Source organism: Porites lutea, chromosome 2 (assembly GCF_958299795.1).
Source record: "Porites lutea chromosome 2, jaPorLute2.1, whole genome shotgun sequence".
Lineage (NCBI taxonomy): Eukaryota > Metazoa > Cnidaria > Anthozoa > Scleractinia > Poritidae > Porites > Porites lutea.
Window position 1 is genome coordinate 22144080 of NC_133202.1, and position 14975 is coordinate 22159054.

General features: G+C 38.5%; 1 protein-coding gene across 2 annotated transcripts; it reads left to right on the forward strand.

The window, feature by feature from the left end:
- The first annotated feature begins 8421 nt into the window (after positions 1–8421).
- LOC140928024 (uncharacterized) lies at positions 8422–13962 on the forward strand. Of its 2 annotated transcripts, none has more exons than XM_073377742.1 (7): positions 8422–8799; positions 8929–9147; positions 9375–9499; positions 9846–10207; positions 10676–11014; positions 12806–12962; positions 13352–13962. In XM_073377742.1, exons 1-7 carry the CDS (start codon positions 8734–8736, stop codon positions 13419–13421), a joined length of 1338 nt encoding a protein of 445 aa, XP_073233843.1. In that variant the 5' UTR covers positions 8422–8733; the 3' UTR covers positions 13422–13962. The 2 variants fall into 2 exon arrangements, with proteins under 2 accessions (XP_073233843.1, XP_073233842.1); XM_073377741.1 differs by having other exon boundaries at positions 8424–8799; positions 13349–13962.
- Positions 13963–14975: the final 1013 nt, after the last annotated feature.

Below are 14975 nucleotides of genomic sequence, written 5' to 3' on the forward strand. Positions count from 1 at the left end.
CTCTTAAGCGACCACCCTCTATTGCTTCACCATGCGTTAGCTTACAAGAGCTCCGGTATTCCTAAGCGACCAGCTCTAATTACGAGCTCTTTTTCGAATTTCCGAGGAGGTCGCTTACGAGAGCTTCGAATGTAGTTGCTCCCCTTTTTATTAGTAGTTCCCAGGCCCTACGGGGAAAGTCTACTCCCTGGTTTACTCGTGCTTTCATTTTCATCAATTTTCATGAGAAGTGTATGGAGAGGCTGTTAAAAAAAAACAGGTAAAAGTTGAGGCAAGACAAAGACTACAGTAGCTGAACATGTTATGTAGTTCGGGAAGTGACAGTATTCATGACAACGGCGAATTTTTAGGGAATACTTTAGCGAGGTCTATAATCAATGAAAACCACACGACGCTGACGCAAAGGTTGATTAGATAGAGCAGGGTCATTAGACCTGAACGACATCTTTCGTAGGCTTTAGTGAACAATAGCACACAATACAGTGAGAGCAAGACAATTCGCTTCAGTAGTTTCAAGTAAAGCCGCTTTAATATATTTATCGAAATCATTGTGTTCACAACTACGTTATCCACTGTTAATTAACACCTCTACAAGTTAAACTTTATTATAGCGGAATTATCGAGCATTCATATAAGCGTCAAACACTTTTAATTTTTGTGGAGTTGTATCTACGATTGCAATATTTCAGTTTAAGTTATTTAATAGCCAATTTTAAAAGCCGCATGGAATATGCAGTCTTTTTATAATCTCAGTTTTATACTTTGAGGTAAAACTTTATCATAAAGAACCGCAGTTGCATTCCCAGAGTGCCTGTTGGGTTTTACGGCCGGGAACATAGTCAAGTATTCACCAAATATATATATTCTTGGCTAACAAGACCCTACAAAATTTACGTGTTTCAAAAGCATCGGAGAAAAAGGTCAAGATGGCCTCAATAAATTTAACATATAGTTAAATGTCCAAAAAGCGTCTAAGTAGGTGAGGAAACATCCATGGAACTGCTAGTTTAACCTCCTCAGTTGCAGAAATCCAGAACGGTTAAAAGTTCCTCTCGAGAATCGTGTATATATCGTTCATCAGCCCCTCTCACCGAAGAATGGCCCCTAACAGCTAAAGTTTCTTTCTCTAACTCTACTCGAAAAGTCCTGAGCTGTTTAAATTTCGATCCGGAATTTCTGGAAACATTTCGTATTAAATGATAAATAACTAGGGGATGTTGAATGCAAAAGTGCATTCATTTGTATTAAAATATAAGACTGGAAAGATATGAGAAAAAAATTGTGGCTCACTAAAGAGGCTCGTGGCTCGCAATACACTGTGACTCGCCGGTACATCAGTGGTTTCGAGTTGATAATTAACACACTCGTTCTCTGCAGTCAAGAGAGGTGTCCTTCACACAGAGGTTTCTGTTATTATGGAGGTACCACCACAAAATTGCGGTTCGGTACGGTGTATTTATGACATTGATTGCCGACCGGCAAAGCTTATTTCGGGAGGGAAATAAGCATTTTAAAGTATAAATCAGCCTGTTGTGATTTTTACTCAAGCCGAAAATGACAAAACCGACCCTGAAAGAGAAATTACAAACAGCGACTTGTCCAGTTGAGGATACTGGTAGAGAGTTTTTAAACGAGTGAAGGAAACAGGAATAAACACTGGACGAAGCTCGTATACCGAATGAGTCTTCGCGGTTTCATTCTCTCGCAGTGCGAGGCATTCACATAAGCGATAGTTGTGTTTGACACTTGTCTACCAAACAGTACACGGATCACTGATCCGGGATCAGTGATATATTGTTTATTTTCATTTTATTCACATGTCACTTACAAACCAAAAAATACCATGTACAAGACAAGGAACAGCACTTGCTCACTTAAAAAGCTTTTATCTTAACACCTGTTATCGTGAACAATTTCAATAAAGCATATAACGTAGACTGGAAAAGCTTTATTTTCTTAAATTAACCCACTAAGAAGAGATGTGGAGGTCCAATGATTTCTTAAACCGAGGCCTTAGGTAGACTTCTTTTAAACAGCCGACCCTTATGCAGCGGCGGTATGTTACAAATATTACGCAAGACCAAAGCCTGGGGACTAAAGGAACAAGGACCGTTATTGGCACCACCGGCGAATAACTAAACATCCTGTACATTATCGCTTCCTTTTTGTTCATAACAGTATTTGTTAAGTCTTATAATCACTGACCATAAAACACAGGAAAATTGTTTTTAACGTCAAAAAGGTCACAAAGGGCCGTGTTTAAAGGGAGAGGCCGGAAAATCTTGTACAAGGCGTAATGAGTTATCATGAATACTATTAATCCGTGGGTGAGCGGTTTGAGATAACTTTGCTTCTTATAAATGTTTTTGCCTTTCCGGGTGTCTTAGACTTCAAGTCGTGTGGTTTAGACGTCCAACTCCTACGCGTTACAAGTGCATTTGTGTTTTTGTGCACAAGTGAACAAAAGGTATTGTTTGTAATTAAGCAAATTATTAAATAAGAACCTTCCACGCTAGCGATAAAATGAGGAAGCCTTCAACATCGTCCTAGGAAAATGAGCCACGGATTTGATTAGGAAAGTTTTTTCTTAGAAATGTCGAATACAGTGGAACCTCGATTTAACGAAGGGCCAGTGCCAAACTGGCAAAATTTGTTCGCTGTAACGAGGCCGATTCGTTATATCGAGGTTCTTTTCCATATATTTTACTATTACTGGGGTAAAGAAAATCGTTCGTTATACCGAGGACTTCGTTATATAGAGGTTCGTTATCGATCGACGTTCCACTGTAACAGATGGGGATGTAGAAGTTCTACTTAAAGTATTTCATCAATGATAAGTTCGAATTCAGAACATTAACAAGTTAAGTCAAGTTGCTTGAATATTCTGCGTGCTAAAGAAGATAGTTGGCATATGGCATAAGAGAACAGATCTTATAGCCGCAAAAATGAGGCGATTAATTAATAATAGCAAACGCAAGATACTTCTTTGCTGAAGTAATGTTGCATTGTGATTGGACAAAAGAGGCATTGCGTTCAATATGTGTTACGAGGGTTGTCGTGCCAAATAAGGGCTTTGATAACTAATCGGTTTAGGACATAACAAACAGCCTTGATCATCAAGAACATGTTAGAACAATAAAATGCTAAGAAATTACCAAACTGGGCAGTATTAGATGCCTACTAGACGTAAGGTTTTTTGGAGATATGCTTAAGTCAGTATACTCTTTTGGTTAAGTGTTTTTAAGATCCAATTAAGTTTGTATCTGCGTTAAGTCAGAAAGATAAATCTGAGGATATCTCTCAGGCATCCTGTTTGGATGAATCGATAAAATCAAAGTGTTTAGGGTGAAAACGAATGTCTCTGTTGGGTCACTTTAACCTCACACCCAGATAAAAGACAGAGTGGTATGAGATTAGGCAAGAGCAAGTGAAAGCTTTTGTGGGAGGCTGACAGACTAAAAAAATTTTTTTGTTTCCGTGAATATCTAAATACAGCAACTATTCAGTAGGATGCTAAAATGCGTCCAATCAGTCCAAAATTGGCTTCAGCTTCTTTTTATACTGTAAATCCTTTCCCGGTATTTGATTATTTCGACGGCAGAAGAAGAAAAAGGAAGCGATCTGAACCACCAGCTTCAAGATGTCAGAGAATGTAATCGATGTATGTAATAAAGAGAACATCTGTTTGTTTCGCAGACGAGTTGTTTTGACGGCTGTGCCAAACATATGGTCTTCAAATGAGCCAATATGAGCTTAAGTTCGGCTCTTTCACCGTCAAATCCCTTCTAATTTTCATGGTATCTATCCATGAATTCATGTTATGGCAGAATATCCTCAAGAGAACGCTTTAAATGTTAAAGTTTCAACTCTGGAAGTGTAAATTCTCGTTGTCTGGCAGATAACAATTTTCCTTCCACATGCGATCGAGCGGGCTGACTGAGGCGTTTTTTTTATGGATCGAGTAGGGGACGTTTTCTTTTACTATTTATCTATTTCTTTCCTTTAAGACTGGCTTTTTTATTGTAGTATTCCACAAAACTAATGCAGTAGCCACATGCAATCATAGACTGTTTATTTTTTTACATGCTCTTAAACGGTTAAGGAAACCACAGACCTTCGATCACGATCGGGGTCCAATATTGGACATGTTTTGAATTTAACCTTCGCTCCACCACGCCCAAAATCTCTAGATCATTATGACTCTTTATATCTCCTCTCAATTTTGTTTTCCAATTAGATACTAGAGAAAACACCGTGACTTAACAATGGACGATAAGTAGGACACGACGCTAATTCGTAGTTCTCATCTCCTCCAACCCTTTTCCATCCTTTTAATAGAATGCCAGAACAAATTTCAGTCACCGTAGCTTTTTGGTATCAATCAATCGATAAGCTTCGATTAAATAACAACGCATTATTAGCACTGATACCAATCGTTCTGGTGACGGTCAGTCGAGGGTTTAGTCCGATATAACTACGAGGGCACCGCATGGATGGTGAATGAAGGCGGAAAAAATGTCTCGTTCGCGTTCAAGATTTTTTGCGACTCTGCCGAAATGTTAAGTTTTACTTTGTGCTTTAGCTAATCAGGTTACATTGATAAAAAACTTCAGCGTTTATTACAAGAATTAATCTTGTAAAGTTAGCATTTAAAATGTAATCTTGTTACCTTTCAGTGTTAACAGATGCAAGAATGTAGTGATGTCAAGGAATAAGTTGATCACTAACATTCTTTTCACTTGACCTGTCTGTTAATCTACTATATCGGTACAAAATACTGTAAAGGGAAAATAAATGATGACACCTAACGGGAATTTAGCGTCAATTTCGTTTAACCAATGGATAGATAACCTTTTAGGTCGTGAGGGTGTATTTGTAGCGTTCCAACTGTAGGGTTGTAACCGGGTAAATTATTACTCCTTCGTAGAATCTTCATATAAGCCCAAATGTTATATGTAACGCTAAGAGCTTGGCTTTTCTGCCTTTTTTGGTCTAAAAACACTGAGGTAGAATTTGTCGTGAATTTCTATCCCCGAAGGCAAGGTGTGTGCATTAGCCAAACAGTTGGATTTGCATACAAGAAGGTGAAATCGTGTTCATCAGAGTGTATGAGCGACAAAATAAGTTAGGGATCTGTTCAAAATAGTTGGGGACAATCAGCCATAGTTTGGTCCGGCTCAGGAAATCTTGAGGACCGTTCAGACCCGAATTCTTGTGGCAGTACCCACGGACTGCTTTTCGCCAGCAACAATGACCTTGGCGTTCCCGGAGCAGATTGTCTAAGCTTGAAGTCGGCTTTCAATATTTCTATGTTCATAACAACAGGATTTGTAAGAAAGTAAAGGGTTTTGTTAAAACAATACTAGCTCCAATACTGAATAGACTTGCAATTGCAATTGGCTTTAATCACGTAACCGTTAATCTTATAAATACAAGCTTATGTTTATTAGTATTAAAACTTACCTTAATTTTTTGGAACGAGAAAAGTATAAAAACAACAATTACGCTGGGTACACTTCGTCTGACATCTTACTGATTTTATCGCCTGATTTCGGCACGATAATATACACCAAGCAGATCCCATGATAATTCTTTTTAATCCATTTATTTAACAGCTTTTGCCAATAGGTTTATCAGTGCTTTTTTGTTGCTTGTAGGTCCAACTTGTTTGCAGGTGAGGTTCATCCGGAAATTCCGCTTTCGACATGGTGTTTTATACTAGCGGACATCTCTACCTTTCGAAGTTAAGCGAAAACTTAATCAAAACTAAATTCTCTTTGTTCGGGATTATGAAAATCGTTTATCTCACAATCAAAACGAGTTGGTCTGTGTTGAAAGCGCTTTTTAGGAATGTTTAGCTTAATGGTTAACCTTAGCTTTGTTTGAGAACATTTCCGGTGAAACTTAGGCTTTTCTTTGCGTACAATCATATACTTTAAATGCGTGGTTGCTTAATCCTCTCGAGGCAGCGAGGGGTGATGAAATTAAGAGAGTTGTAACGATTGAAGTGATCAGCTCCTAACTTGTAATGAATACATAGACAAACCAAGACCATACCCACAAAAAATTGTAAAAAAAGCAACATACGCTTGTGGCTTCCGGAGGAACACTGGCCAAAAAATGTGAAGTTTGTTGTGTTTTTCTTGGAGATAAGATTCAATCTTCAAACAACACCGCAAAATAAATCGTCTCATGCCATACTTATCTACTGGGCTAAGAAGCAAAAACAAACATACATGAGAAGAAAGCATGACACTTAAGGACAAATGTAAAACGGACGTCAGCAAAAGAAATATATATCCACGATCGCAAACAAAGTAGGAAGGACGTTATTAGAGCTCCGTGGGAGAAAACTAAAGCTGTCAGGGGGTGATTTCTTTTTATCGCCATTAGAAAAATATTTTTCAAGAAGTCCCATTGCTTTTATAGGAAACAAAATTTTGCCTTCTTCGAAGAGAAACTTGCACGTGTATTTCGCGTGCCGTTCCGCTTAAATACCTCGCAAATTATGACGTCACTATACAGTTCGCGGGAAATTTTAATTAAAATTAAAAAATGTTCAATGTACAATGTACAATTACAAATCTTTGCTAGCTAGATTTCATATATAAGTGTGTCACGATGGCTTAAGTCAGTAAATATATTTAGCTCTACGAGACTGACATTTTCAAATATCATTTCACACTGGGAGAAAAGGCATGCTACAGTTTTGAAAGCTTTTTGATACTAACGAAACGAGCTGCACTTTTGACGCATTCATTGTTTCAGAAGGGAAATCCTAAAAATGAAGTCAAAATGGCTCGTTTCATGAATAACGATATTTCAGCCGAGAGATTTGTGTAGATTGAGCAAGGGTGTAATAGCAACGATTTCCGTGCGGATGGCCTTCAAATGCAAACACTTAGTTATTACGGTTGCAAAAACGGACATATTACCATAAAAAGTAGACATCTTGTAGACGATGTTCACACCTCAGAGATAAACACACAAAAGCCTTTTGAAATCATTCAGCAGTAAGTTCATTGTGTTTTAGGAAAAAATTTCCTCTAATTCAGAGCTTGAAAAGTTGGCGTTTGAAGCGTTTTTAGATGATGGGAAAAACGGTGTTGTTTCAATGGTGTGAAACCCACGTGGTCGACTTGTCAAACGACATCATTATCTTGTAGCTTATTGTTTTTAGAAATATAAACAACATGAATACAAGAGGAACAGACACTGCGGGTGTAGACTTAATTGTTAAATCCAAGTACTAAGGTCACTGTCAAAACGCAAGTTTATTTTTTTTGTCTTTGCGAGTACAAGCCGGCAAGTTTCCGCTCGCCTTGTGTTGCTAACCAACATCAGCGCTGTCTTGGGCGATCCAAATAATTTGGTTTCCTAAAATAATCATCACAACGACAATTTAGATGTAGTACATGCTTCTCGAACAATTGCTAGTTAATTGTATGACCTGGACTTGTTAATCGTCATATAATCGATTGAATTACATCTAAATACATGTATATGCATGTTTTACAGACCGACATCAATCAATTCTTTAACCGCACGACGAAAATTCAATTTATTTGTCATGTCAGCCTCTAGCCAGCTGTGGCTGTTTCCCGTGCTTAAGTTATCGGAAAAAATCTGCAATGTTGCCAGAAAAACTGAGGCGATAAAATAGTGGCGACCTCAGCTGTAGTGGGTTATATTTTTAGCTTCGATCTTGGCACGAATTGCCGTCGTAAATATTGTTCTTTGCACGAATTGATGAAAAATGCGCCTCATTTCCCTCGAACAAAAGAGCGCCCAGAAGAACAACGAAGGTTGTGAAATACGCGATAAGACTGCCATAGGCCGTTATTGCTCTCGACGCAAACGAAAACGTCAGGAAAATGTGTTGATAGGAACGGAGCAACGAGAAAAAGCGTGACTATCAGTTGAAAGTCTCGAAAAGTCTGAGAACCGGAGACAATCGCTGCACATGGTGAAGCGTTCGCTACTGATTTACGCTGTTGAAAGTGTAAAGCTACAGAATAAACACAGCTCCTGAAGTAATAAGCACGTTCTTTGGCAAAGGCCACCGCAACTGCGCTTTCCTTTGAGATGTCATGTCGGGGCATTGAATGGTGTACAATCTCATTCATAATACCGATAATAACCAGAACAATCTAACGTCCTACGCCGGTGCAATCATTAGCTTCAAGCGGTTGATCAGCAATCACTGTTATGAGACACAACAGTTACCTATAGCACCCACTTGGGCGGAGCAATGCTCCACAAAAACACCCAGTGGGGCGGGTTTTCCCTGTCACCCGTGTCGATTTCCATGTTGGCAATAGACAATAATAAATGTTAGCCTAGTTAACAAGTCAAGATCTGCCAATCACTTTCTCGCGTTTTCAATACAAAGCTTGTTCCCCGTTTAATTCGATTGGTTCGACCAGCTAAGGCTGTGTCACAAAGTGTCAAAACTGACGGTAGTGCTTATGGAAACTACAAGATGAAACGATGGAAGATATTGTGTTGTGCACACAGAGTCTGATCTCCCCTCAGTGATTTGCTTTATGTGTACAGTACAACATTGCGGAGATCTCGATCGACTCGTCACTGCTACAACTTAGTAGCCATTAAGTCACCCGGCCTGTCTCAGGCCAAGAAATAACATAGCATTTTTTCTTCCTTGTTTAATTTATTTACCTTTCGAGTGGTTCAATTTGAATCTCTGTTTTGCCGATTGATCGAAGTCACTTGATGGCAAACTCCACCGCAACGAAGATAGCTTGTCCAGCTCAACTCGGTTGCACATATTCTCCACAGGTAAGACTTTCGTGTTTTTTCATTGTTCGGGCAGTCGAACGTACTCGATGCGATGAAACATTCGAATGTAAATTTCATCTCCATGTAAACCAGACATGTTGTGTAACTCGTCTCGCTCGCATTTTGCAGTTGATGATTCCGGGTGCACACACTGCTTCGTGTTGTGATTCTGTTCGATCGCCTATACATGATGGCATATCAACGCATTCCTTGTGTCCTTGTCAGCTAGATAGAGTTCTACAACATCGAATTTCTACAATGCCTGTGAATTTGCTTCCGAGACCTACATTCAGCGACGCTGGTTTCACAATAGGTGCTACCGACCTGTCTGCTTTCTATTCACCCTTGGTGAGTTGTCGGTTTTTTTCAGATTCTGTCTGATTCTCACTCAATTTATACCCTGGTTATTTTTATCGCCTTTTCCCCTATCTACCTCTCTTTATTGCTTGTGTATTTTCTAGTGTAAGTACAACTTAAGAGTTTTTCCTCTTCATTAAGTTAATTGAAGCTATAATCGATCCACTAGGTCGCTTCTCTCGCCTCAATTTTTTTTTTGGTTTATTTGTTGGCAATAGGCTCGACCGTGCGATATCAAAGAATGGCGAGATTCCTGGTATTTTCAAGCGTCTGCTCGACATCCTCTAGAAGTACATGGATTTGACCCTCATTCCCATACAGCTTGTCCAAGGCTGGGCGAAAGGTAAATAAATTAACGGTGTGTGTATGTGTATGCCGTTACTTACTTCACCACTTAAGAAAGCTATTAAAGCGCCTCGTGTGCGTGCGACTGCATCTAGCAAACCCGTTCAATGTATTCAGTTACATTTGAATGGTTTTATAATTTCTTACCTTTGAAGCGACCGGCTAGGTAAACCTCTCTCAATTTGTGGGCAGTTGTAGCGGAAGAGCTTAACTATAGATACGTTTTTTCACCAATCATTTCAATATACTGATACAGTTGAAAATAATCAATTTTATAAGCAAACAACATATAGATGGTTCCTTGTTTCCCAAACACTAGCTGAAGCAGCTTTTCTGTTTTGTAGGTTTTCGCCAATCGATCTGGCTGCAGCGGGCGCGAGAAGAAAAAATGCCACACGGGAGACGACGAGTACTCTTAAGGCTTGGCTTTATGAACACAGAAAAAACCCTTATCCTACTAAAGGCGAAAAGATCATGCTTGCTATTATAACAAAGATGACATTAACTCAAGTTTCAACTTGGTTTGCAAACGCAAGGCGAAGACTTAAGAAGGAAAATAAGATGACCTGGTCTCCGAGAAATCGCTGTGGCGAGAAAAAAGACGGAATTGACGATGATGAAGGAGCAAGTGACTCAGACGAGGATCAAAGTTGCGATGATGACAAACTTTGTGATAGTAAAGACGAAAATCAAACTGTCATCAAAGGTATTGTACGTTAAACATACTGTATTCTTAAACTGATTTCACCAAAAATCTTGCTTGTAACCACGAGTTAAAACTTATCAAGGATTAGCTCTTGGCTTAAAGGCGTGTATTGTCAGCGTCTCAAAGAGTGAATGTCTACACCGTCTTTAAATAGGCGTAAGCGGAATATGGCTTATTTAACATACTTAAAACGTGTGGAATTGGAACATCGGAAATGCAATATACAGTGCATGTTTTTCGAGATAATGTGGTGTTTGCAGGCGGTATCAAAAATGTTATTTGTCAAGTGTTATCAAGTAAATATATATTTTTTATTATTTTCTACAACAAAGAAAACATTTTACCAATATCCATCTTAATGATTTTTGTCTGGAAGGGCTGGTGGAAAAGTGACTATTAAATCAGTATTGCCTTCTCAAAATCGTTTAAACTGAAAAGAACTCCCTCTTAATTTTATTTGCTTAACAGAACAAAGTGACAAGGAAGAAAGAAAGGAAAACATTCAAGCGAATGTAGAAACTCAACAACAAACCAAGAACAGTTTTAATTTAAACACAGTGGACAGTTTACCTAGCAAAACGACGACGAACCCGGTGATTCGCTTTCAAGCTGTACGGTCTGTCCAGTGTGTCACAAGCGCTGAGCCAACCGTCGAAGATTCACCGGTAAAAAGTCTTCGAAAATGGGTGGATGGGTGCTTTCACAACACGCCTATAAACGTAGTGAATATCAGCCCAACTCCTTGTGAAACTCCTCCTTCGACACCTCCGCAAAAGACCTCTACAGAAAGTTCCCTTATTATTTCAGGTAAATGTTTAACGTAGATCACACTGTAATCTCTCTTCAATCCACAGGCAAAGCCGTGGAAAAGCTACGTTCGTGTAACTTTTGCCTGTGGTACAAACCTTTCACTAGGACCACAAATGAAAGCTCCTGAATATTTCTTTCTTGTTAATGTGCTAATTTTTTTTCGATTTTTCTCACGCGTTAAGCTTCGAACTTTAATGTTTTTTCAGTTGCCTCTCAGCGAGTTCGTTTGTTCAAGGGTTTGGTTTTGTGTTAAGCCTTCCCTGACCTCTTTTGACTCTCGTTAATTACATTTCTTTCTCTTTCTTCTCTAGCGAAGATTAACTTTCGTGCAATTGCGAAATAATCATTACAGTAACTTGTCTCTTAATTGAAAGGCTTGCATTGATGTTCAAGTCTACAGATTTTACCGGGATTAGCAAACTGAATTTAGTTTTTTGGTTTTCTTGATTAATTATTCTATACTATGTACCTGTCTATATCGAATTGCAAAGGGGGCTTTAGGGATCGAGACTTCGTTACAAAGATATCAATCATTATCACAGACGCGGTGAACTTTGATTTGGAGACTAAGAATGGCAAATTTCCACTTTTGTTTTAAGTTTACACTAAAAAGGTCACCGTTTTCAAACCATGAAAGACGTAATTTTGCGACTGGCCCCTCGTTTCAAATCTTGCTAGTTGGGACAGAATTTCTTGCGTGCAGTCTGTTCGACCAAACAGTACTAGGAAGATTTTCATTGGATAAAAACGCCAACAAAGCGGCAAATTAGTATTGTAAGCCAGGTTGGCGTGCAGTAGAATCGGTCGCTTTCAACCGAGGGTTGTTTCATTCAATAGAATGGAACTGAACCAACTGTTGGTGGGGCGAGGCTAGGCGAGGCGTCTAGTATTAAAGGGAATGGAAAAAAAACTGTGTTTTTCGTCGAACTTAGACCATCATTCACGTTTTGTGTGGATGAAAAAATTGTGCGATGTTCATATTGAATGATGGTAATAGGGTATTGGTATTTCAATAAAAATCACTTGTCCTTTGTCTGAAATAACCGCGCTATGTCTATAATGAAAAGTATTTGTAGATTCCGGCCTAACCCGGCAAGATCGGTTGATCAATTTTGTTGTACAAGTTTGTGTTTGATATTTTGTATGTAGTACACAAGCGACGTCTGCCGATTAGAAAATCCATCTTTTTGGACTTTCCTGCTATTCACAAAATTGGCTTCAATTGACACGTTATCTTTTGGAACAACACTAAAACGAACCTGGAATACTGGTAGCATGTTGCCTTTCAATTATAGATGAGTTAGTAATTGCATTTTGCCATAACATACTAACAGCGTTTAATACTTCCCGCAAACAGACTTTCCACCAGTATTCGTATATTTTCTCTCTCATTTTTTAAGTGTGAATTAGCGCGGTATTTATTTCAATACCTTGGTTTCTTTTCTACTCCGGGTTGAAGAGTAATTTGTATCGACTTCAAGTGTTTTGAAAAACACAGGTAAAATTAAAGACCATCAAAGATGCACAGACAGGGAGTTTAAAGAGAACAAAAAGCGCTAAAAGCTACGGGCCGAAAAGAAGTACATTCACATAGCTTCAACTGATCCAAGATGTCGGGTTGTGGTAACATTTTCCGTTCAAAGTCTTGTTGAAAATGCGTACCCTAGGTAACAAGGCGACGCTCCTTGGAGCTATTGGTTTTTAATAGGCTTCCATGCCGGAATTTAAGCTGTTCTCTCATGTTTATAAGGTTAACCCTCTGTTTTGACGTTTCCTCTTTAATTGTAGGTTCTGTACTTCGAAATTCAACGCCTTCTCTCCTTAAAACAGAGAAGAAAGAAAGCACAATACCATCGCAAGGATGTTCTAGGTCGCCTGTAGAAAATATAACAGAGAATTGTAAACGAGAGGAAACAGCGCGAGTTTACAGTCCAGTTTCTACAAGGTGAGATTTTAATGACATCCTCTTCGTGTATGTTAACTATTTCCTGAAAGACATCAAGTAGGAAACATACGGTATGTTAAACCGTCTGGAACAAGCGGTTTTGGGCGGTGTTGCTACTGAAACACAGGTTTATAACCACTGTGAAAAACAAAACATTCTCCCTTGAGTTAAAGTCATTCAGAGATGGAGAGTCTTGCACGAAGTCCTTACAGAACACAACCGAAATTAGTGAGTTTGACCAGTGGCTTGGGGGCGATTTTTAGTTCAGACAGTAGTTCTTATCGCGACAGAAAAAGGGTCTTTTATTTTTCCTCTAGTTTGTATTTGCCGAGCCGAATGTGTTTTTCATATATATTGATATTATTGTTGTATACTTCTCTCCACAGCAGAAGTGTAGAGGGAACGAACTACCGAGAAATCGACGCAGCCTTAGCTTTAACGACCCTATCAGCTCGATAGAAAGGAACAAGCGAAGGAACTTCGCTACTCGAATTACTGTAAAGACTTAACTTGTATATAAACAGAGTGTACGACGTTTTTTAAACCGAAACAAGTGAGGATTCTAAAACAAATTCTGGTGTCAAAACACGAAAATTTTATGTGGATTTTGTTTTGGTGTGCTGAGCGTGTTGTGTGTGGCGAATTCTACAGTATGAAATACTGTGTTTAACTATTCTAGTAATATTTTGAGCCATTGATTTGTTTGCGACAACATTGGCCTGCTAAAAGCAGTCCAATGCAAAACTAGGTCTCAAAATTGTTCGTCTAGGTTTAACACTAAGTGTTGCGAGAGGTTCGTTCTATTTGCAGATTTTTTTAATACAAAGGCGTTGTAATTTAATTCTGTTCCAAGGGGGAAAATTCTCTAAGTACTTACAAACCCTGGATTACGAAGTGTAATATAGATGATTTAATTTTAAATTCTGTAGATAAAAGAGAATATTTGTAGGCGAAAAAGAAATGGTAATTTTGAAATAAAAACTCGCTTGAAAGAAACAAACCCTGTCTGCAGTGGTCATTGTGCTGTACAATATGTCGCTGGATTATTAGTCGGCGATTTTATTAGTCGAAGAATTATAACGGAAACTGATGGATTGAAAGCACCATGTTGACTTTGGTAAACTTAATATGTCGCCATATAAGATCCAAAGAGTTTAAACAAGGAATTTAACAGCCAGACGTATGTTTTTCTGGAAGATTCTCTGTGCCCCAAGCGTAGATATTATTACAAACAATGGGTTGTCTGAAAAAGACGAAATGGCGTCTGGTGGACAGGCTTTTATCATTCAATATTCAGGCTCTTGTATCTAGAAAGCAGTCTTTATATCTTTAAAGAGGAGGTTGATTTTTTATTGTAAGATGATAGTTGAAGATATTGTTAGATTTCTTTTAAAAGAATCAGCATTGCCAAATTATTATTTCGTGCTCCAACAGCCCGTTCTACGTTGCTTCAGAAAGAAAAAAAACCGCCTATCAAGCTAAACAATGTTCGTTATCAGACTTGCAGCTGTTTACAATTGCCTTCTAATAAATACAAAAAGATTTCGTGTCAAGATACACAATTTACAGACACGTTGAAAATAATTAATCCCCACTCACCAATCGCATATGGACATATTACAATGGCGTATCCAACTTTTTTTTTTTGGTGTGTCCATACACACCGGATATCAATTCAGTCCTTGACAACCGATCTAAACTCGCAAAAACATACATATTGTATTAAACCTCATTCTCTCTTAATTAAACCCGACTTCCTTGCAGGAAATTCTGTGGCTAATATACTTACGAGGAGAACTCCATTTTTAAAATGTAAAAGACAAATTTATTTTAAAAAAGAGCTCCAATTAGGGGCTCACAGGGAGACGACTGTTGTAGCGTGAAAATGGACCCTTCACGTTAGATACACTAGAAGTTTATTTGTAGTATTGAACATGAATCTGGTTAAGAAGTTAAGGCTGCGTTTTGTTCAAAATTGTGTTGTTTCTGAAGATGAAAAAGAAAAAAACGCCT